At 44.0% G+C, this 21,350-nt stretch overlaps 1 protein-coding gene across 2 annotated transcripts in view; it reads left to right on the top strand.

The window, feature by feature from the left end:
* Nucleotides 1–21,350, top strand: part of SH3RF3 (SH3 domain containing ring finger 3) — a 297,393-nt gene that overhangs the window by 244,680 nt on the left and 31,363 nt on the right. For both annotated transcript variants that reach the window (XM_068137394.1, XM_068137405.1), the window contains exons 7-8: nt 4,080–4,330; nt 8,359–8,663. In XM_068137394.1, the coding sequence (XP_067993495.1) occupies nt 4,080–4,330; nt 8,359–8,663 (556 nt within the window). The remainder of the gene's footprint in view (nt 1–4,079; nt 4,331–8,358; nt 8,664–21,350) is intronic.

Below are 21,350 nucleotides of genomic sequence, written 5' to 3'. Positions count from 1 at the left end.
AGTTCAGTAAAGTGTCTGATTTTAGCTACCTTTGTCTCAGCTACAGAAGATGAGAAAAGGAAAATAATAGCATGTTTGGGGAGGAATGTCATTTGTCAGAATTCAATACTGGACAACACCAAATCAAAGGTTGCTTCTGGCCTAGAGCCCACTCTTAAATAGTCTGCAAGCTGAGAACAAAGTTCATCAGTGTGTCACAGACTGTTTTGCCCCACATGCTCCTTACATTTGAATGTTGCCATGTTTATGCCTATGTCTCCCTTAGAGCAATCACAGGTTTGCAAACTAAACTCACTTCTGAAATTCTCTCAGTCTCTCCTCCCACATGCACATGGTCTCCACCATCTTTCATTCCTCACCCAAGAAAGACACCTCACAACTCTGTCAGTATTGGTCTTGAAAAAATGATCCAGTTTTGTTCCATCTTCATTTTGTGTTTGTGGTGAGTTGGAAGGCAGATCCTCCCTTGCCTCCCACCAGGGCAGAAAAATGAATGAGACACAAACAGATTGCAGAAGTGATGGAAAGCTTAAATGGAAAAGCAGTGAGTGTTTTAACAGAGAACTACAAGCACAGTGACAAAAGAAGGTCCCAAAGCATGCCCAGAAGTCTCCCTTCTCCCTACCTGAGGGTACACCCAAAACCCCCAGGGCTCTTTCTTCCTCCCCTTCCACTGTTACACTAATCTCAGCTGGCCAGATCTGAGATTGCCCTTCCCCTTTCTCTTGGCATTAGGCTTAGCCAGGCACAAGAGGCCTTGAGATAATTTCCTTTCCATTACCAGATAGGGACCATCTCCCACAGGAGCAGCGAGGGAAGAAAGAGGAAGTGTGAGACCTTGCTGATAGATTTATAGGGAGCAGGATATTATGGGGATGAAATACACAGCTTCCTGTGTCCACCCACTGGGCTGGACAGCTGGGTGTGGTGGGTTAACGCCCTTTTCTGAAAACAAAAAAACAAAGCAGGGCGGAGGGCTTGCGGGTACTTTACCCTCCCTGCAGGGCGTTTCGCCCTGGGAAAGCTGAGTCTGTTCCACTCCCCCCTCCCTGCCCAGCTAGGGTATAAAAAGCAGGACATCATAGCTGTTGGATCTCCTTTTTGGCTCCTGCCTCCGCTGAATGAGAGCTACTGCAGCTGCCCTCTCTCTCCTCAGCCACGTGGCCGGACCTGATCCTTTTCCCTGCTGCCTCTGCGCCTCCTCAGAGAAAGACTGGTTTTGTATTATTCTTTTCTGTCCCACTCCCATCCATTCTTGTTCCTTGCCCTTGTGAACTTTTCCTGTTACTGTCATATATATAGTTTAAAGAAAAATTCTTCGCTTCTCTACTTCCAAGCTGACTCCAGATTGTTGTTTAGTGGATTTGCTCCTTACCCCTTTTTTTTTCCCTCTCTGTTTGGAGGGAGGTGGGGGGGAGTGGGGAATAGATTCTCAGCCTTTTCCCCATTTGAGCTTTTAACTCCCAGTTAAGGCTCAAACCACTACACTGGGGCACCAGAGGTGTATCTTGTATGGCAGCAGTAGGAGGCACCCTGCCTAAATTGCCACAGTGTTTTGTAATATGTGGACTAGGCAAAACCAAAAGTTAAGAATAAAATAGAAGACAATAACTAAGCCTGATAACAGTTCTAGTATTGCATTTTGGGTTAAAACCAAAACAAAATCCAAAATGCAACACCACCAAACCACAACACCAAACCCACAAAAACAACAAGAGCAACAAAACCCAAACAAACAAACAAAACCCCCACACCATTAATTCATGAGTTCTTCACTGTTCATCAATTTAAATGTATTTACCTGATTTTATAGAGCCCCTTGGCTGTCTTCACTCCTTTCCTCTTCAGGTCTTAATTAGTAAAGAAGTTTGTGCTGAAGGGTTGGTGATCTGAATCAGCAAGACTTTATTAAATGCAGCATGTCACAGCTAGAACAAGACAGAGAGAAGTGCTAAAGGGCAAAAGTGCTTTCTACAAAACCCAAGAGCAGCTTTATGATTATTTTTATGATCCTGTGAGCTAATTTTCTCCATAAATCATCCTCAGTGTGATAAATTTGATAGCAACAAAATCTCCTATTTGCTGCACTTTCAATGTACTTTGTTCCCCTTTGACAACAATACAAATTGACAACAATACACATTCATAAATGTTTTTGTGACACTCCCTATAAAACCCAAGAAAAAGATGCTGCCAATGAATTTACTAGCACTGACCTAGAATTATAAGGTGCCAGAGCACACATGTGCACAGAGTATGGTGGAAAAAAGGCCCTTTAGATGGACGGACAGGCACAGCACAACAGGGAAACTACCACGTCCAATGTCTGTCCAGCTCTGTGGGAGTCAAAGATAGTTTCTGTACATGTCAGTGTGCTTATTTGCCTGAACACAGCTCTCTCTTAGGTGTGCTTCTCTGGCAAACTCAGTCTAGTGCAGATGGCCAAGTCAGCTCCAGCTGAACCTTGCTACTACCCTGCCAGCACTTCACAGCAGATGACAGACAGTCAAGATTTCCATCTGGTGGGATTCCCAGCTCTTCCCTACCTGGTGGCTGATTTAAAACAAATTAATTGAAATTAAAAAAAAAAAAAAAAAAAGATTAAAAGAAAAAGCCATAAAAAACCCAAATCAAACCAGATTCATTTAGAAAAATCTAATCCAGGCATACTTTGTACCATGAGATGAGTGAAGTTAGTGACACTGCAGACCTGTTTTTCCTCCTCTGATTTTGAGGGGGGAGGGGATTGCACTGAAGGGATGACTGTCTTTTGTACTTTTGTATTGTATCTTCCAAGCTATGTTTTGATCTCTATCAGAATTTCACTCTTTTAGCTCTTCTCGTTTCCATTATTCTCTTAGGGTTACTACTTCTATCTTTCTTGTTCTCTTAATCATACCAGATTTTTCGGCATAATCCATCTTTCTGCTTTTCTCCACTCTGTGGTCCCACAAAACAGTTCTGAGGCCTCATATGTTCTCCCACCCCTCATAGTTAGGCCTTGTACCCTTTCTATTATCCTTTCCCTGCTTACTAACCTTCTGCACTGTCTCATTTTCATTTTCTCCGCTGTATTTTTTTTCTGCATGATATTCTTTACACTCTTTTTTCCCTGGTGGAGGACCTTGTCACGTGGAATAGCCTGGGAGAGAACAGCACAGAATTATATCTCTGTTTCATGACATCTACTGCTGGTGGAAGAAAATTAGTAAGAAACCTGAGAAAGAAACTTAGAGAGAGAGCTGCTGAGCAGCAGCTGCCTTTGTCCACTGGTGTCCTTCTGTCCTCCCCAGTGTCCTCCTGCCCTGGTCAGAGAGTTTCTGTCTTGGTGGTAAGGGGGCTGAACTCCTTGCATAGGAGAAAGAGCCTTGCTCCTTCCCTCTGAGCTCTACCCAGACACTTTTTATGAAATACAAACTGTACACATAGTTCAAGTGAGCAGTGAAAGAGGGGTAAATTACTGTTTGAATTTTCAGTAAGGTCAGCTGCATTCCCTTCCCTTTTGCATTTTTTTAGCAAGTCTAAGGTAGGGCTGGTTACATTGGTAGGTTAAGTGCTCGGCTACGCCAAAGCCTGCCAACTCTGCTGCTTTTCAGTCCCCTTCAACAAACACACAGAGATTTGTTATCCATCTTTTTTTCTCCCTATGGGGCTGTATGCAGGTTCAGTCATAAGAAAATATCTGGTTTAATTATCACTCCATTAGTGTCTGTGAAATAGCCTCTTTCTCACAAAATGGCATTTGGGAGATACCCATTACTTCTGAATTTAGATTTGTGGCTTTATTAGAAACTATCCAGATAGAAATGTAGCTTAAGAAAAAAAGTAATGGGATCTTTTCCATTTTTACCCTGGACTTCTTCCCACATAGGATAAAGGGATGAAAATGTCTTCCATCATCTTACAACTGTGTCCTATAAAAATAAACGTATAATCTCAGTTTAACATCTGAGAGGGTATCACATCAACACCCCCCACCCCACTCCCCCCCCCCCGAGCAATCTGAGGTGCTTATCAGTGTTGTGGCTAGATATATCAGGATCTCTGCAGCATGTTTACACTGCTTTGTCTCCATGCAGGGTGCCAGTAGGAGCTGGGCAGCCCAGGAGCTGTGGAGCCGGGGGAGTTCCAACAACAAAAGGAGCCCCAGGAGCCATCCACCCCATTGGGGCTGGTCATACCAACACCACCACAACTGTCAGACCAGTTGTTCCTATCACAGCTCCTCAGACGCATCCCCAGCTACAGGCGGCCTCTCCACAGCTGAATAACTGCTTGAGGTATTCAGCTCAGCAGCAAGCCAGCCAGACCCGCAACACCATGCAGATGGGTATGTGCACTCCCACTGGTGCCTCTTGCCCTGGGTCAACAGGGTTGATGTCATACCGCTCAAGCACCAGCCTCTCAGATCTGCCCATCTCCACAACTTTCTTTCTCACATTAGTCACAGCTCAGTCAATGTAGGTTGGAGTACATTTTATTTGCTTGTAATATATATGGGCCTCTATTGATCTCTGGGAACTGCATTGTGTTTATCAGATTGTTCTGTTGCTACAGCTGAAATAGATTATAGTGTTTACAAATATTTATACAATTTATCTGAGTGAGAGCAAGCACCCTGCATACTGAGGAGATTAACGGTTCTGGATCCAGTTGGCTTGCTGATGGGAAAACACTGCCCTTATCGCAGGGCAAGTAATACATGACTTAAAATTAAGAAGCATTTCACTGGGCTTCAGGGATGAAAGATATTTATTAGGCAGAACAGGACCTAGTGTTAGTGATAAAGCAAAAGATCTGAAAAATACTCCCACATTTTTTAAATGAGAATAAGAGCTTTTCACAACAGGAGGCCTCTGTACTTTCTAGGTTCCCTTTCTGATGTACAGCACAATTTTCTAAAGTACAATTTGTTCCCCGTTCCCTGACGTTAAACAGCTCTGATGTTGAATAAAGTAAAATAAATCCTCTGGTGGAACTTTACAGCAAAATTTAAAACATTTTGTTCTTTATGTTGTATAGGGATGTAAGAGCCATTGTGTTTACAAAGGCAGACCAGTAAGGACTGTGACTGCTGAAAACTGAGGTCGTAGATACTAAACAGAGGAAGTACACATGAGAAATAACACCACAGTGAAGGTCATGCATTCATACTTTTTGAAGCCAGAAGCCGTCATTATGACTGTCTAATCTCACCTCCTACACAGTCCAGACCAAAGGGAAGAAAACATAATCACACATGTGTGAATCTGAATCTTGAACTGTGCAGTCTCCACTGCTCAGCAGTGGCAGGACTTCACATGCCATCTATGTCACACTGGGGAATAATTGATTTATTCTCTTTTTGTCTAGTTCAGAAAGTGATGATTTCCCCTTAAGTCACACCCTTCCAAAAGCCCTTCTGCACACACAGATCAAAGGCAGAAATGTCTCCTCTTGGGCTAAGCTCTCAGGAAGTGATTGGGGTGCTTCTGGTACTCCAGCATGTAGACAGACTGTCCTGAAACGGAGGTGACAGACCATATTGCCTCACATATTTGGCATGCCCCACTGCTTCCTTCCATGGTGCTACTCTGCTGCACCTCCAGAACCTTCCTTGATTTAAGGGGAGAATCCTCAAGGTCACTCTGACATCTTAAAGTTCCAGAAGCTGGCAGTCAGGATGACCCAGGGACCACAGAGCTGTTCCAAAACCTCCTAAGAAGGGAGTTCTCCAGCACCTCCAGAAGGTTGATGAGACTGTTGTTTTAATTAAATAAACCTTTGCTAGGATAAATACAGGAAATTTTTCGTAATTATCAGTATTTTTCTCCATATGGATGTCCTCATCATAATTTCTCCATAATGAATGTGGACCAGAGACCCTTAAGAGGTCTCTTTAGTACTGCAAGACGGGGAAATGCGCGTTGACTTTTGGAAAAGCTTTTCAAGAGAGACAAGCTGGCACAGTATTCAAATCACGTTTCTGTTGGCTTGCAGTATACATGAGTAACAAATCAATTTTGGACAAGGCCACTAATGTAGGAGTACAACCAAAATGAAATATGAGCAGTGTAGGACAAAAATAGCCTTCAGTGAGCATTGCTAATTAATGGCATGTTTGATGCAGCACAGTCCAGATCCAGAGATCCCAGAGCAAAAGCATATATTGTAACAGTAAGCAGATGAAATTACAGAGCAAAGTATGAGAGCTCTGCTTGGAGCTGATTTTTCTCAGGCCATTTATTTTACTGTTTCTCATGCTTTCTGTTTCCTTTGTGTCTGAAAACATCATATGAAAGAATGGTGTTTCTTATGTGAAAGAAGCAATGTACCTAATATGACTATCAAATTAATCTTCTGCACAAAATTACCTGCAGTGAAATTCCCTTATTATGCTTTTCCCCTAAATTTAGGAAAGCCATATCTCCCTGCAGCCAGTAGTTCAAAACCTTGACCCTACAAGCTTAACTGTCCTGGAAAATTAGATTTGTGGCAGTAGTGATTGCTCATCATCACACAGGTTCTAAACAGGAAAATCAGATGGAAGAAATCACTGCAAGATAACCAGTGGTGCCCTGTCTGGCTCTCTGAGGAGGAACTGCACTTTCTAATGTAGGTTCTTGGTAATTCAGGGAGGGGGAAAGGGTGACTAATAATAATAATAGTCTTGAAGGCATCTGTAATAACAACTTTTAGGCCCTTCTTCATGCTACATGGTAAAATCACATCAAGTTCAAGACTGATTGATGAGAGCTTGGTTGATCTGTTTTGAGCAACATTAATAGAAAGAAATGTTTCAGAGTCAAGGAATTGCTATAAGGGAGAACAGTGTAAACATTGGAGGTCCTAATCTGACGATCGTTGGCTCATCATCTTCCATATCACTTTGGATAAAAGGGTATAAGGCTGACATTCCCTCCTGGCAGGAGTGTTCAGCTGTGCAGTGAGTATGATTAATGGCACTCCTTATCATTTCAATCCCTAGTAATGGGTGCTGTTGTTAACTGCAGAAACCAAAAATAGCTGTTTGAGTTGTTCTAGCGTTGTTATTTAGTTATAGACTGAGCAAACTCCAGCTGTTCCTGTGTGAAAATACATCCTTCAGATGCATTTGTAAGAAAATCGCATATCAGAGTGGGTCAGAAATTTTCTTGTTCAAAGAAAAGCTGATTTGTTGGACTCAGAGCTGTTTTGTCAGGAGTGGATGTAGTTCAACCAGACTTCAGCTAGGAAGCTGTCCTTGCTCTGGCTGCAAAGGGAATAGACAGCTGCCCAGACCTGTTCTCTGCAGAGGAGAACAGCACAGTGACTGGATCCTGTTTTCACATCCTAGGTGAATGCCCTGACCAGAATAGAGGCTATTGTGTAGTGGCTGAAAAATGTTCAAAGGTTCGAATTTGCACTGAAGCAGAACTAAACTAGGTTATGAAACCCTGAAATCATTTGTGAAATGGGCATTTTCCAGCTAGTCCTACTACTGAATTGTTTAAGTGAGTGAAGGTCTGAGTGTAGACTTGGCTTCTGGTCTGCACATACTTGGGTAGAGCTGTAGGTAGGTTACACCTAAGCAATCAACCAATCTGGAAGTCAAAGACAACATCATTATGGAAGTGGGCCTGGAGCTTTGTCACATTTTCTGTAACAGGAGGCATGCAACAAGCTTTTGAAGACCTGGAGAGCTGACCTCAGCAGTGTGTCATGGTCACCATTAAACAGACAAGTGCTAATTCCTGGTTCCTAGTACTTGTAGGCAGGGTGTGCTCAGCAGGGACAGCAAGACTAGAAGGCATTGCATAGTCCCCTAGGGACTTTGCTGGCAGAGATAAGTTTGAGCTCAGAAATTCTCCAGTGGATTTCTGCTTCATTTATCTTGTGCAGCACAGTGATGTACTGTTGATCATTTCATTAAGGCTGAAACAAGAGACCTTCCTTTTAGTTGCCTTCTTCAAGGCTGGTGTGGATCATCTGGTATAACCCTGTAGGTCCCATGCTGCATTGCCCCAAAACTTATTAGGTTAGGAAAGGCTTCTAGACATTCAGAAAACAGCTCAGCTAAAATGAGATCAGGTATTTTAAAAACACAGTAGGCTTGCTATTTATCTCCAAGCATGGGCAGGGGTGGTGGAGCTATTGCCCTGTTGCATCACCAGGGAACACGAGACATTTTAGAGACTGCAGACAAGCCTTTTGCAGCCTGGAAGAGGATTTCTAAGATTTAGCCAAAAACAATTGCAGGCTGAGATTGCTTGGGCTAAAGAGGCTGTGATTCTGTGAAAGAGATCTCAGTTCTCCATTGGGTGTGAGTTCAATGCCCACTGAATGGTCAGGTCTGGCAGTGCATAGGAGGCTTAACCATGCTTTGTCCTCCCTCCACAGCTCACTCTCCGGTGCCAGCCCCGGAGCGGCCCACCGCCACAGTCTCACCCCTGCGGACACCCAGCTCTCCCTCCCGCCTGCCAGCAGCAGCCATCCGGCCTCACCCCTCCGTCTCCCCACAGCACGGCCACCAGCCACCCACGCCAGGGGCCCGGCCCCTCATCCCACTCACCTCCGCTGCTGCCGCCATCACCCCACCCAACGTCAGCGCAGCCCACCTCAATGGTGAGGTGGGTGGTGGGCCCCTGGGTGGCCCTCTTGTCCCTGGCCCTGCCAGCAAGGCTGAGGAGAGGAAGAACGAGAAGGTAAGGGCCACTTCACCCTCAACATGCTCTGTGCTCCTGCTGCTTCTCCCTGCCATGGTGCTGTGGAGGCCACCTGAGAGGCCACCTTGAGGTCATCTGGGAATGTAGAAGCTGGTTTTCATTGTCTGCCAGCTTGGCCTTCCTTGTCTCACATTATTTTCACAGTTCATCCTTTCAACCACACCATTCCCAACACTGCTCTTATGCATGGGAAATGAAGTTGAGCTACTAAATCACTGAATTTGCGGATTTCTTCCAACAACTGGCTCCTAGATCTTCAAATTTGCAGTGGCACAAAAAGATGTTACAGAAAACTCTTGGTCATCAAAATCAAATGGTCAAGTCCAAAGCCTCACTGTGTGGAAGAATGAGGACATCAGCCCCAGAGCAGGTGTCCCAGGCACAGTAAAACACTGACCTGTGAGTGGCTGGAGCTGTTTAACTTCTCCAGAAACACCTGTTGCTTGCAGAAACTTTCATTGCAATAGCACAGCCAAATGGGGATAAAAGAATTATATACAGCTCATAGGGACATAGGATCAGTGCACTGCAGGTTCGGTCTCTTAGGAGCCAGCAGTGAGACCAACAGTTGAGTGCCCATCTTTTGTGCAGCTTGCAAACCAGCATAGCCAGCAAGCCAGCATAGAGTGCTGCTTTAAAAGCCCAGACTTTCAGATTCTTGGCAAATATTTCACTTTGACCATATGGTTACATTGTGTTAGCAGTTCCTATTTGTCAGCGCTGAGAGTTATCTTCATACTGCCCAGCAGAGCCCAAATTGCCTACTGGAAGCAATTTCTTGATGTGTATCTGAGTAGAAGGAAGAGAATTGGGGCCTGCTTTTCCTTTGCACCTGCGAAAAACCCTTTTCATACTTTCCCCCAATCTTTTCCATGGTGACATGCACATATGGAGTAAACATTTACTTTGTACATTGTAATGCTGAAGTCACAGGTCTTATATGGGGCCAGGGTCACAGATAACCACTAATTTCATAACATGAGAAATACAGGTTTTAAAATCCTTTCCTTAATCCTGTCTTGAATTTTCTCTGAGTGTCTTTGAGTGAGAGAAAAAGGGTTTAGAACTTCTGCTCTGGATGTAAAACTTAGATATTGGTTTGCAATGAATGACTCTGATGTGTGCATCAAGGACTGCAGGCTGTGTGAGCAGTACAATGCCTGACACTTTTGCAAGCCCGAGGAAGTGTATGGTATTTAATGGAGGGTGGCAGAGCTGCATATTACCTCAGAGCTTTGAGTACTAGCTTATTTAATACTTCCTAAAAAACATATCATTAATTTCTGTAGGTCCATATATTTTCATTCATGTGGGACTGCACACTGAAATTTTCTAGACAAAATTATATCAAGTCCCTTCCTAAGATACTGATTTGGCAATGAGTATTGCCCAAGATCATTTCAATACCTAGAAAGTGTCAGAGAGAAGCAACAGTACATATTTTCATGCCTGACTGGATTGGGTGGTGCATACCTGTCCTGTGTTGAACAATATATCTCCTCCACATCATATTTCACTTTCATCTTACAAAGATCTGAGTTAACAATGCTTCATTGCCTTTTATAAGTAGTGACTGATGTTTGGCCAGTTAAACTATGTTCCTAGAATTTGAGAGCTTTGGATAATATCACACTAAAAGCTATGTGACTATTCAAAAAACAGGAATCTGTGAATCAGAACTGAAGCCACATCTGGAACCATGCTTGATATTTTCAAAGTGGAGTCTGGTTGGGAAGGTTTTTGTGTTTGGTTGGTTGTATTTTTTTCAATAGGGAGCAGTCATAACACTCAAAAGGAATATGTGTGGAGAGGGGCACTATCTGTTTTCAGTACACCTGATAGGAAAACTGATACAAGTGGGGGGCAGGGGGGTGGAAACAAAACAGGGACACAACTACCAAATTACCAGATAAGCAAAAATCAGAAGCAATTTATCTGAGTTCACTTTCATTATATTAATCTGTCAGGTACTCTGAGATGAAAGGAACAGAGGGGATGTTAGTAAGAGGAGTGGTAATAAGGTCTTCAGCTCTACTGAACACAGAATGGAAGAAATGCACAGGTAATTATCTCCTGAAAAACTGAGCTCAGCAAGTCATGTCCAAGGTAAATTCTTATATGCTCTAGTGTTGTTCTTGTACCCCCACTTTGGGGGCCATTGGGTGGCCAATGCAGGCATGAATCCTGTTGCTGTATAGCAATGAGATTCCAGAAATGCAGAGAGCAGAGAATCTCAGAAGTCCTCCCAGAAGTCTTTTATTGCTGCGTTATAGATTCCCTAGTGTTAGAGTTTGAGTCCCGCTTACAGAAGTCCCAGAACCCCTTAACAGATGAAGCAGCTAACAGAAGCCCCAAGCATATCCCTTGCATCATCCCTATGCTGAAGCCCTTGCCAGAAGAAGTAGCAAACTAACAGAAACAGAAGTCCTAGCAGCCCTAACCCCCACAAGCCATTCCTAACCTAAGTCCCTAACTACAGGTCCCTAACCAAAGTAAATCTTGCTTCCAAAGTACCTCTTGTTATCAGTCACTTAACCAGTAAAATCCAACTACATATATAAACTAGAATATTTTCCCAATAAGAGGTGCCAGCATGTTAAGGAGGTGGCTTCTGCAGCATGTCCCAATCAAAGGATGCCAACATGAGGATATCGTTCTTAGCTCACATGAAACGTTATTGTTTTGCTCTTCACAGCGTGCTAAGGAGTTGGTCAGCTAAGGAATCATGCACTCCGCATGTGTCCAGGAGCTGCCCTCAGAGCAGTGGCTGCAACACTCTAGAATTAGTATTGTTGTAATCAATAATTTTTGGTGTCCCATCAAATTATTAATTTTAATCTCATCTTAGTCTTTCCAGTTTCTTTTGAGGATTCACTTGAGGGTGAGGACTGAATGATCAGAGGGAGAATGGCTGTTTTGGGAAACATTCTTTTGTTATTAACCACATTTTTCTTTCACACACTGATTGTCAGTGTGATTTCACTATGGTAGAGAGGGCAACATGGTATGTAGGAAGTAGGCTGCATTTGGGGATAGATGTGCTGAGGATCCGTTGGTTTTCATGGTTCTTTTGTAGAATATGTTTCTGTGAGGCCTATGGAGATAAACTGCAGTATTTCCACTTACAACTCTGACATAATCAGATATATTGTTCCTTGGGTTGTTCTCTTTAGATTTTAAATTCAGTGAGGTTAGTTGGCTGCTTGAAGGCTAGGCTGGGAGATAGTGGGAAAAGTATTTTAAGATAGCGTCTTCTACCAGTTTGTGTTCAATGATTTCCCACCTAGATTCCACTCAAGGATACTGAATGTGGTATCAAGGGTCAGCTGCTGTAGGGAATCAGTATATGTGAGTTTGGTTGTTTGTTCCAAGACAGAATTGCCTCTACCTTCAAAACGGCCTTGCTGAGTCTGGTGGTGAGATCATCACTGTTAATGCTTTCCCCTGTGCAAATGTTTATAAGCCAATATCATGGGTTCCAGTTGGTGTGCAGCAGTCAGATATAGACACATACCAATATTTGTCTAAAAACAAGGGACTCCGATTACAGTTTTATTCCTGTTTCCTTGTGGTTTAAAGGCAAGCAGCAGAAAATATTCTACAGATTATTGTTTTCAGCTCAGTAGGAATTATTTTCTTGCTTATCCTCTATTAATACAATAAATAAATCCTTAGGTCTAATTTTTGACATCTCTAGTTTTCTATTTCAGCTTTTTTCTTGAAGGTCTAGATCCAGACTTCCAAATCTGCAGTTGAATCTTGGCACATACATTGTCCAGTAAACTGCCATACTCTTGCTGACATAATCAGGTGGTAAAATATGACTTCTATGACAGTCTTCAGTATTCACCTACCCCTAGAGGAGCTTACCTGCAACTGGGCCTGTGCTCTTATCAGCTCCTTGTTCAATCTCCTGTCCACTTAGGGAATAGCTTCAAAGCTGTTCTCATTAACCTGCTGATGGTGGTAGCTGATGAAAGCCTGAACAACAGATAGAGCTTAAGTCCACTGTGCCACAAAAGGTGATCAAGCAGATGAGCACACCTAGAAGCAGAACACTTGTTATTTCAGTGCCATACAGACACATTACAAAACAGCAGGAAAGGAATGGCAATTTTGGGACTGAAACAAAGGAACATGGCAAGAAGCAAAGAGGTAACAGTGGTCAAGGCATCATAGGAGAGAGCATTTGCAGTTGCTGGGAGATACAGCAGGGAGCACTGGAGGAGTGCCAGTGAGGAGAGAGCTGAGGTCAAGGGTGCTGTGAAGGGTGGCCAGGTGGAGAGGTCATGAAACAGGTCAGTTGGACTAAAGGGCTGAAATGTATCTAAAGAAGGTAGTTGTAGAGAGCAAGGTGTAAAGCAGACTTTTTCTTCTTTTTCTCATATATTCCCAGCTTGATGTCAATTTTTCTTCTTTCCCTAGAAGAAGGTTTCCTTCCCCAGAAGGAAAATAATAGTTCTCCCCCAAAGCCACTGTATTCCAGATTAGGAACAAGACTGTCCCAAAACCATCACAGGGACAGGAGGGAGCAAATGATAAACACTCAATTTCCTTTAAGGATAGAGGTGGGGATGAGGGGTCCTTTGAGCTCTTGCTTCATCATTTGCTAATAATGTGTAACCATGTGAAACTCAAAGAATTTAACCCCAGTTCCCAAATCTTCTGGACATCTGAGAGAAAGGGATTGAGATTCTAGCTGTAGAAAGGAAGTAAACCCCTGTGGTTTTGGGGCTTTTTAAAATCTGAACCCTGCATTTTCAGTCATGATGAGCACTGCCCAAGTTCAACTGAGAGATTACAGCTGAGATCTTGTAATTACAGCATGACTACTACTTTGACCTCAGCCAATATTTTCTAGAATATTTTCTGCTGTACGTAATCTGGTCTGATGCTTAATACCTCTGATGAAATGACTTGTTTGAATGAATTAATGGATTTCTCATTAAATGTGCTCCTCATTACGTTAATCAAATCAAGCAAATCCTGCTGGGTGGTTTGACCACTGTAATTAAACTTTCTTTAAAATCCACTCATTTGGATTTGATGAGGATTTTGATTAAACTCTTCCAAAATGTGTGGCTCAGTATCTGCTAAAGCAAAAAGTAAGAACTCACACTAGTAAGTAGGCCATTAATTCATCACTGAATTACAGGATCACAGGATATTATGGGTTGGAAGGGACCCCTGTGCCCGAGCAGGACCATAGAAGCTAGCACAGGTCACACAGGAACACATATCACAGTATCACAGTATCACTTAGGTTGGAAAGAACCTCGGGGATCATCGAGTCCAACCTATCAACACAGACCCCATGACTAGACCATGGCACCAAGTGCCACGTCCAATCTCCCCTTGAACGCCTCCAGGGTCGATGACTCAACCACCTCCCTGGGCAGCCTGTTCCAATGCCGAATGACTCGCTCGGTGAAGAACTTCCTCCTCACCTCGAGTCTGAACCTCCCCTGGCACAGCTTGAGACTGTGTCCCCTCGTTCTGGTGCTGGTTGCCTGGGAGAAGAGGCCAACCCCCTCCTGGCTACCACCACCCTTCAGGTAGTTGTAGAGGGCAATGAGGTCACCCCTGAGCCTCCTCTTCTCCAGGCTAAACAATCCCAGCTCCCTCAGCCTGTTCAAGGCCTCTCACCAGCCTTGTTGCCCTTCTCTGGACACGCTCAAGTGTTTTGATGTCCTTCTTAAACTGAGGGGCCCAGAACTGGACACAGTACTCAAGGTGCAGCCTAACCAGAGCAGAGTACAGGGGCACTATGACCTCCCTGCTCCTGCTGGCCACACTATTCCTAATGCAGGCCAGGATGCTATTGGCCCTCCTGGCCACCTGGGCACACTGCTGGCTCATATTCAGGTGGCTGTCGATCAGCACACCCAGGTCCCTCTCTGTTTGGGAGCTCTCCAGCCACTCCGACCCCAGCCTGTAGCTCTGCATGGGATTGCCGTAGCCAAAGTGCAGCACTTGGCACTTGGCCTTGTTGAATGCCATCCCATTGGACTCTGCCCATCTGTCCAGTCGGTCGAGGTCCCTCTGCAGAGCCTTTCTACCCTCTAACTGACTAACATCTGCCCCTAACTTTGTGTCATCTGCAAACTTGCTGATGACTGACTCTACCCCTTTATCCAGATCATCAACGAATATGTTGAAGAGGACAGGGCCCAGCACTGATCCCTGGGGGACACCACTGGTGACTGGCCTCCAGCTGGATGCGGCACCGTTCACTACCGCTCTCTGGGCCCGGCCCTCCAGGCAGTTCCTAACCCAGCACAGAGTGTAATGGTCCAATCCACGGGCTGACAGCTTAGTCAGCAGTTTGCTGTGGGGGACGGTGTCAAAGGCCTTGCTGAAGTCTAGGTAGACCACATCCACAGGCCTCCCCACATCCACCAGGCGGGTCACCTGATCATAGAAAGAGATCAGGTTGGAGAGGCAGGATCTGCCCTTCCTGAATCCATGTTGGCTGGACCTGAGCCCTTGGCCATCCTTCAGGTGCGCAGTTATTGCCGCCAGGATAATCTGCTCCATCGCTTTCCCTGGCACTGAGGTCAGGCTGACCGGCCTGTAGTTTCCAGGTTCCTCCATCCGACCCTTCTTGTGGATGGGGACCACGTTGGCCAGTTTCCGGTCATCTGGGACCTCACCGGTGAGCCAGGACTGGAGGAAAATGATGGAGAGTGGCCTAGCTAGCACATCTGCCAACTCTCTCAGCACCCTAGGATGGATCCCATCCGGTCCCATGGACTTGTGAATATCCAAGTGGCTCAGCAGGTCCCGAACTAACTCCTCATGGATTTCCAGGGTATTACACTGCTCCCCGACCCCATCGCCCAGCTCCGGAGGCCACTCGTCCTGAACTCCTGCCTTGCTGTTAAACATTGAGGCAAAGAAGGTGTTCAGGACCTCAGCTTTCTCCTCATCCTCAGTCACCGCGTTCCCCTCCAGGTCCACTAGGGAGTGCAGGTTCTTCCTGCCCCTCTTCTTATTGTTAATATATTTATAAAAATGCTTTTTATTGTCTTTGACTGAGGTGGCCAGCTTCAGTTCCAGCTGGGCCTTAGCCTCCCTAATTTTATTCCTACATAATCTAACAGCTTCCTTGAACATACCTCGAGAAGCCTTCCCCTCCTTCCAAAGGTGATACAGCCTCCTCTTCCCCCTTAAATCCTCCAGGAGCTGCTTGCTCATCCAGGCTGGTCGATGGGTCTTAAAAGTCTCCAGAGAAGGAGACTCCACAACCCCTCTGGGGAGCCTACACCAATTCCTTACTGTTATACCTAGCCAGAGGACACAGAAATATTTGAAAAATTGGCAGTGTAAAATTAAATGTTTCATACAAATGTGCTGAGAGAACAAATCTGTTTTGCAGCCTTAAACTTAGCAACTGTGTCCCTGGGATGGGATGGGATGGGATGGGATGGGATGGGATAGGATAGGATAGGATAGGATAGGATAGGATAGGATAGGATAGGATAGGATAGGATAGGATAGGATAGGATAGGATAGGGTAGGGTAGGGTAGGGTAGGATAGAATAGGAATAGAATAGAATAGAATAGAATAGAATAGAATAGAATAGAATAGAATAGAATAGAATAGAATAGAATAGAATAGAATAGAATAGAATAGACCAGGTTGGAAGAGACCTCTGAGATCATCAAGTCCAACCTTTCACCCAACACCATCTAATCAACTAAACCATGGCACCAAGTTGACATAGGCCTCATCCAGTCTTTTCTTAAACACTTCCAGTGATGGTGACTCCACCACCTCCCTGGGCAGCCCATTCCAATGGACAATCACTCTTTCTGTGAAGAATTTCTTCCTAACATCCAGCCTAAACCTCCCCTGGTGCAGCTTGAGACTATGTCCTCTTGTTCTGGTGCTGGTTGCCTGGGAGAAGAGTCTAACCCCCACCTGGCTACAACCTCCCTTCAGGTAGTTGTAGAGAGAAATAAGGTCACCCCTGACTCTCCTCTTCTCCAGGCTAAGCAACCCCAGCTCCCTCAGTCTCTCCTCATAGGGCTTGTGCTCCAAACCCCTCACCAGCTTTGTTGCCCTTCTCTGTTCATGTTCCAGCAAGTCAACATCTTTCCTAAACTGAGGGGCCCAGAACTGGACACAGGACTCAAGGTGTAGCCTAACCAGTGCTGAGTACAAGGGCAGAATGACCTCCCTGCTCCTGCTGGCCACACTGTTCCTGATGCAGGCCAGGATGCCATTGGCCTTCTTGGCCACCTGGGCACACTCCTGGCTCATGTTCAGCCTACTGTCAACCAGTACCCCCAGGTCCCTTTCTGCCTGGCCGCTCTCCATCCACTCTGATTCCCAGACAAGCTGGATAGACAAGCCACAACAAGTGGGAAAATACACTGGGCCATTGTTTACTGATGTTAAGATAACAAGAGACATATCTTCAGAAAATTCCTTTGAACATGCACCAACAATTCTGCATGTAAATATAGAATCAGTAAACATCTGTCCTCATCAGTACCACTCATTTTCTCAAGTACAGGTCCTTCTGCTCAAAATAGCTATATTCCTTGAATGATACAGTTTATTTGGCATGATCCTGGTGTGAGTGCTGCGTTACAAAATAGAACAAGCCAAGACCTGATTTCTGGCCCTGCAAGTGTCGCTGCATTACTTGCATCAACACTTTTAAGCTTTTTTCTCCACCCAAAATAGGGTGGCTGCATCCAGACTGCTCACTGATAACTGTTCTGATATGTGATGTGTCCCAAACCATGTCCTGGAAGAGTGTTAGTGGATACAAGACAAAAGCACAATGGATAATGGATGCAGAGCAGGGTTTGGTGCTAAATCCTGGCCTTGTTTTGTATGCTGGTGTAGACATGACCAGAGAGATTTCCACCTCCACCACTTCCCCTTTCTGCTGGCACCTTCTTCTGCCTTTCCCTAATTTGCAGCTCAGCTCCTGATCCCACCAGGCAAAGTATTTCAGTGCAGGCCTCCCATCTGAACACTTAGACACCCACTCTGTCTTTATGTAGGGTTGGAGGCTAGATCAAAGGCCTTTTGAAAATCTGTCTTTGTAAACTCAGAAGCTCTTTGTCCATAGTTCACATTACAGCTGTCTGCTTAAGCTATTGGTTGGTAGAACTGAAACTGCCTGAAGGACCTGATCCTGAATGCTAGTGCACCTTGTTTTCAGTTGCTGTCAGTCTCTGCGTTGCAGCTTCTCATATGAACTTGTCCCTGAGTGAAGTGTTTCCTATCACTTCATGACCACTAAAGAAATTTAATTCCTTATCCAGAAAATGGAATATCAGTCTCAAGAGTGAAGTGTTGAGCATTTGCAAGGACTTTGTAGATATAAAGTGACATGACAGAAATAGTGGTCTCCCTGGGAATGAGTAAAAGAAGCTAAGGACAGAGTTGATGAAAGTAGATTTTGCAGATGCAAAGTCAATATGACTGATGGTACGTTTTTGGAAGAGGAATTCAGTCTTCCTGTCAGATACAAAATGATTTAATATTTTTCACTTTGTAATTGGTTCACCTAAGAAGGCCCCCTAAGTTGTATAGGCATGAAATAGAACAATAATAACTTCAGTGATTAGATGAAAGCAGTGCAAGATGTAAGAATGAACAAATTGCACAAGAGCAGAAGAGCCTGATTTGAATTCTTAGAATAAGTGTATCAAAATATAGAAAGCATTAAGAAAAAGTAACATTGGAATAGTACATAAAGATTTGCATCAAAATGACAAAGAATATGTTCTGTGACATTGATATATTTGAGTACCCTGTAAGATATCTGAGTTGATCCTGGAGCCACCAACACCAACATTTCCCCAATCATTTTCAGAGTCAGATCTGACTTTTCAATTTAAAGTGCATTCTAGTTTGTTCCTCGGTAAAGATGCTTTAATCTAGAATATTTCAGTTCAGTTCTCTCCAGATTTGTTCACAGAATACATACTGTTAATTCATTTCCTCTCAAAAAAGACGAGAGGGTGTCTTCATCACTGCTTCCCATGCTCAAGAAAGCAAATCTTGGCTCTGGGACTAGCAAGTGATTCACCAGAAACTTGGCCAGGGAGTAGAAACTTCTTTTTCTAGTCATGTGAATTCAGGCCACAAAGTTCTGTTTTAGGGCAGAGAACTCATGCTTAAAATCTCTCCAGCACCTTTTCCTTCATCGTTAGAGTTCAGTTTGACAGGACAAAACCTTGGCAACTCAGTGATGAATATTTTAAGGCTGGCAAATAACCCAGCCAAAAGCGTGATCCCCAGCTGTCAAAACACAGAAAACTTCAGCTTTACAATAAAACAGATTTCTGTTATTTCTGACTGGCTAGAATTCTTTTGCTTAGATCAAGGGCAATAAGCCATTGATCAAAATTTCTTTTTCTTCTTCACATTTTTTGATGTTAGGAAATGCTTTCAAACTCCCCACAGATATTCCAGGCATTGACTTTGCTGCCAAGCAGTCTCTGAGAGCTATTCCTCTTCTCTCTCCTCTCCCCCCGCCTCTGCTTATCTGCCTCATAATGCTGTCACAGGATTTCTCAAGTGTCCATAGTGGATTTCTCTAACACATTTCCAGTGCTTCTGTACTGCATTCTCCAACCATAAGGGGAAGCAGATCCAGGGACCAAGAAGACAGAGAGTGCTTTAGCTTCAGGAGGAAGTTCAGTTTGTCTACTAGCTGAAGATAAAGCTGTTTGGATGCTAAGGCACAGAATTCTTCTGGCATCCATGCAATCCTAATTTATAACACAGAGGACCCATGGGCTTTTACTAAATCTTTATTGCTGTTTGGGGAAGAACATAGAAAGAGCATGCAAGGCATGCTCTTGGAAGCAGAAGGCTGGAGGCGTGTGTGTGCGCGAGTGCATGTGCATGTCTGCATGTGAGCATCCCGGCACTGGTGTTCCCATGGCATTCCCCTGACTGCAGAAGGAATCATGCAGGACCAGATGGCTGAATGGGGCCAGGCTGTGGGAGGGGATGGCAAGCATCTCCTTGGATTAGTTGGGTGAAATGTAAGCACTCCTGTGGTATCGATAGGAGACTTTCACACATTCCAGCTGTTGAAAGATCATAGATATGGGCCAGTCCCTACCCTCAACTGCACAACTCTACAGCTCAAAGTCCCATCACAGTTTCTTCTCTCTTCCTGTCCTGTTCCCAGGGAATGTGGTTTGGTGTCTCATTCCCTCATAACAAGCTCCCAGACACCATCTATAGGTTTAAAAAAATAGCGTGCAAGTGCTGTCCCTGTCCCCCCTTTCTGCCTTGGTACAGTAACATACAAAGCTGGCACAGGGCTGCTACTGCCCCACCATTCCCAGGAAGACATGCAAGGTAAAACCATCCCAGCAGAAAAACATAGTAAGTTGGATGCCTTGAAAACCATGATACAACTTGCAATGTGTCAGAGTTGGTAGCATCTTGACTTCCCACTTGTCCAGGACTCATTTGCTTTCCTCAGTGGTTTTCCAACTACGAATTCACAATCCAGTAAGTCTTAAACTACCAAGAGACAACAGAGATTATGCACTGAGATACAAGTATCTCAACTACTAATGCAGTTGTTTTGTGGAGACAAATTTTGATCTTTCCTGAGAAAATTTGCTATAATCAACTTTTCAGTGCCCATGTTTCTTTTTTTTTTTGGTCACACAGGTGCTAGTATTTTTCCTTGCTTTTCTCTGTCATTATGCATAATAAGTGGGTTAAAATATCTAGCGTCAATAGAGAAACGCTTCAGTAAGCTCCACTAGAAAAATTACATCAGCTATATGAAATTGCAGTTTCTGACAAGCTTCAGTAATGTAGAAACAGCACATTATAATGGGTATCTGTGGCATGCTTCTGGCTTTATCGTGTAACTCGAGGGCATAACCAGGTTATAGCAAAGGGGTAGTTATGTTATGGTGTACTTTTTTGTTTATTTTTCACTTTTCAGTAGCAGCAGAAAGGTTCACAAGCCCTCAGCTTTTCTTTTGCCAAATGGTAAAGTCACTTTAACGTCAGTCTGGGTTGTTATATTTTTGACTAAATGTCTCAAGCATCTAGTAATTCCCTTCAGACCAAGTCAAGACATGGAGTCAGTGCTGGTCTCTGAAAGAAGAATGCTTTTATTATGTCCTCTGGAGAAAAAGTCAGTCAGAAGATTTTTGAAAGTGCATCACACAAAAGTTGCTTTTCAAACGTTATGTCTGCATGCTGCCTGTAATCAATTAATATAGGAGGTCAAGCAGTCAAGCTTTTAAAAATCAACTCATTATAAAGGCAGAACTCAACGTGTTTCTTTCCTTTTGTGCATACATATTTATTTGGTTCATGTTCACTGCTACGTTTCTGTAAGTTAAGACTACAGAAGCTGTAATATTAACCTTCACTCACTGTATTCAGCACACTGGCAGCAGGCTGGCATTGTGCTTCATCTCCAGATGCCCCAGGGAGAAAAGATGTAGTTTAATGTGAATCCACAGCCCAACAGTAAAGTGGGCTGCCTTTAGTGTAGTTTCTAGTCCAAATTCATGATAATTTCAAAACTGGTGTGTTTTTAAATGGCACTAGCTAGCCTTTTTGATGACTTGAGAGATCTCTATTCCCTCCTCTACAACATCATGTTATTCTTCATATCTTACATTTTGAGGTAGAAGAGGGAGGAGGCTGAGCAG

Source organism: Melanerpes formicivorus, unplaced genomic scaffold (assembly GCF_026170545.1).
Source record: "Melanerpes formicivorus ecotype bairdi unplaced genomic scaffold, bMelFor1.0.p_v2 SCAF_1, whole genome shotgun sequence".
NCBI lineage: Eukaryota > Metazoa > Chordata > Aves > Piciformes > Picidae > Melanerpes > Melanerpes formicivorus.
The sequence above is the reverse complement of the archived record's forward strand: the minus strand, read 5'-3'. Positions and strand labels throughout refer to the sequence as shown.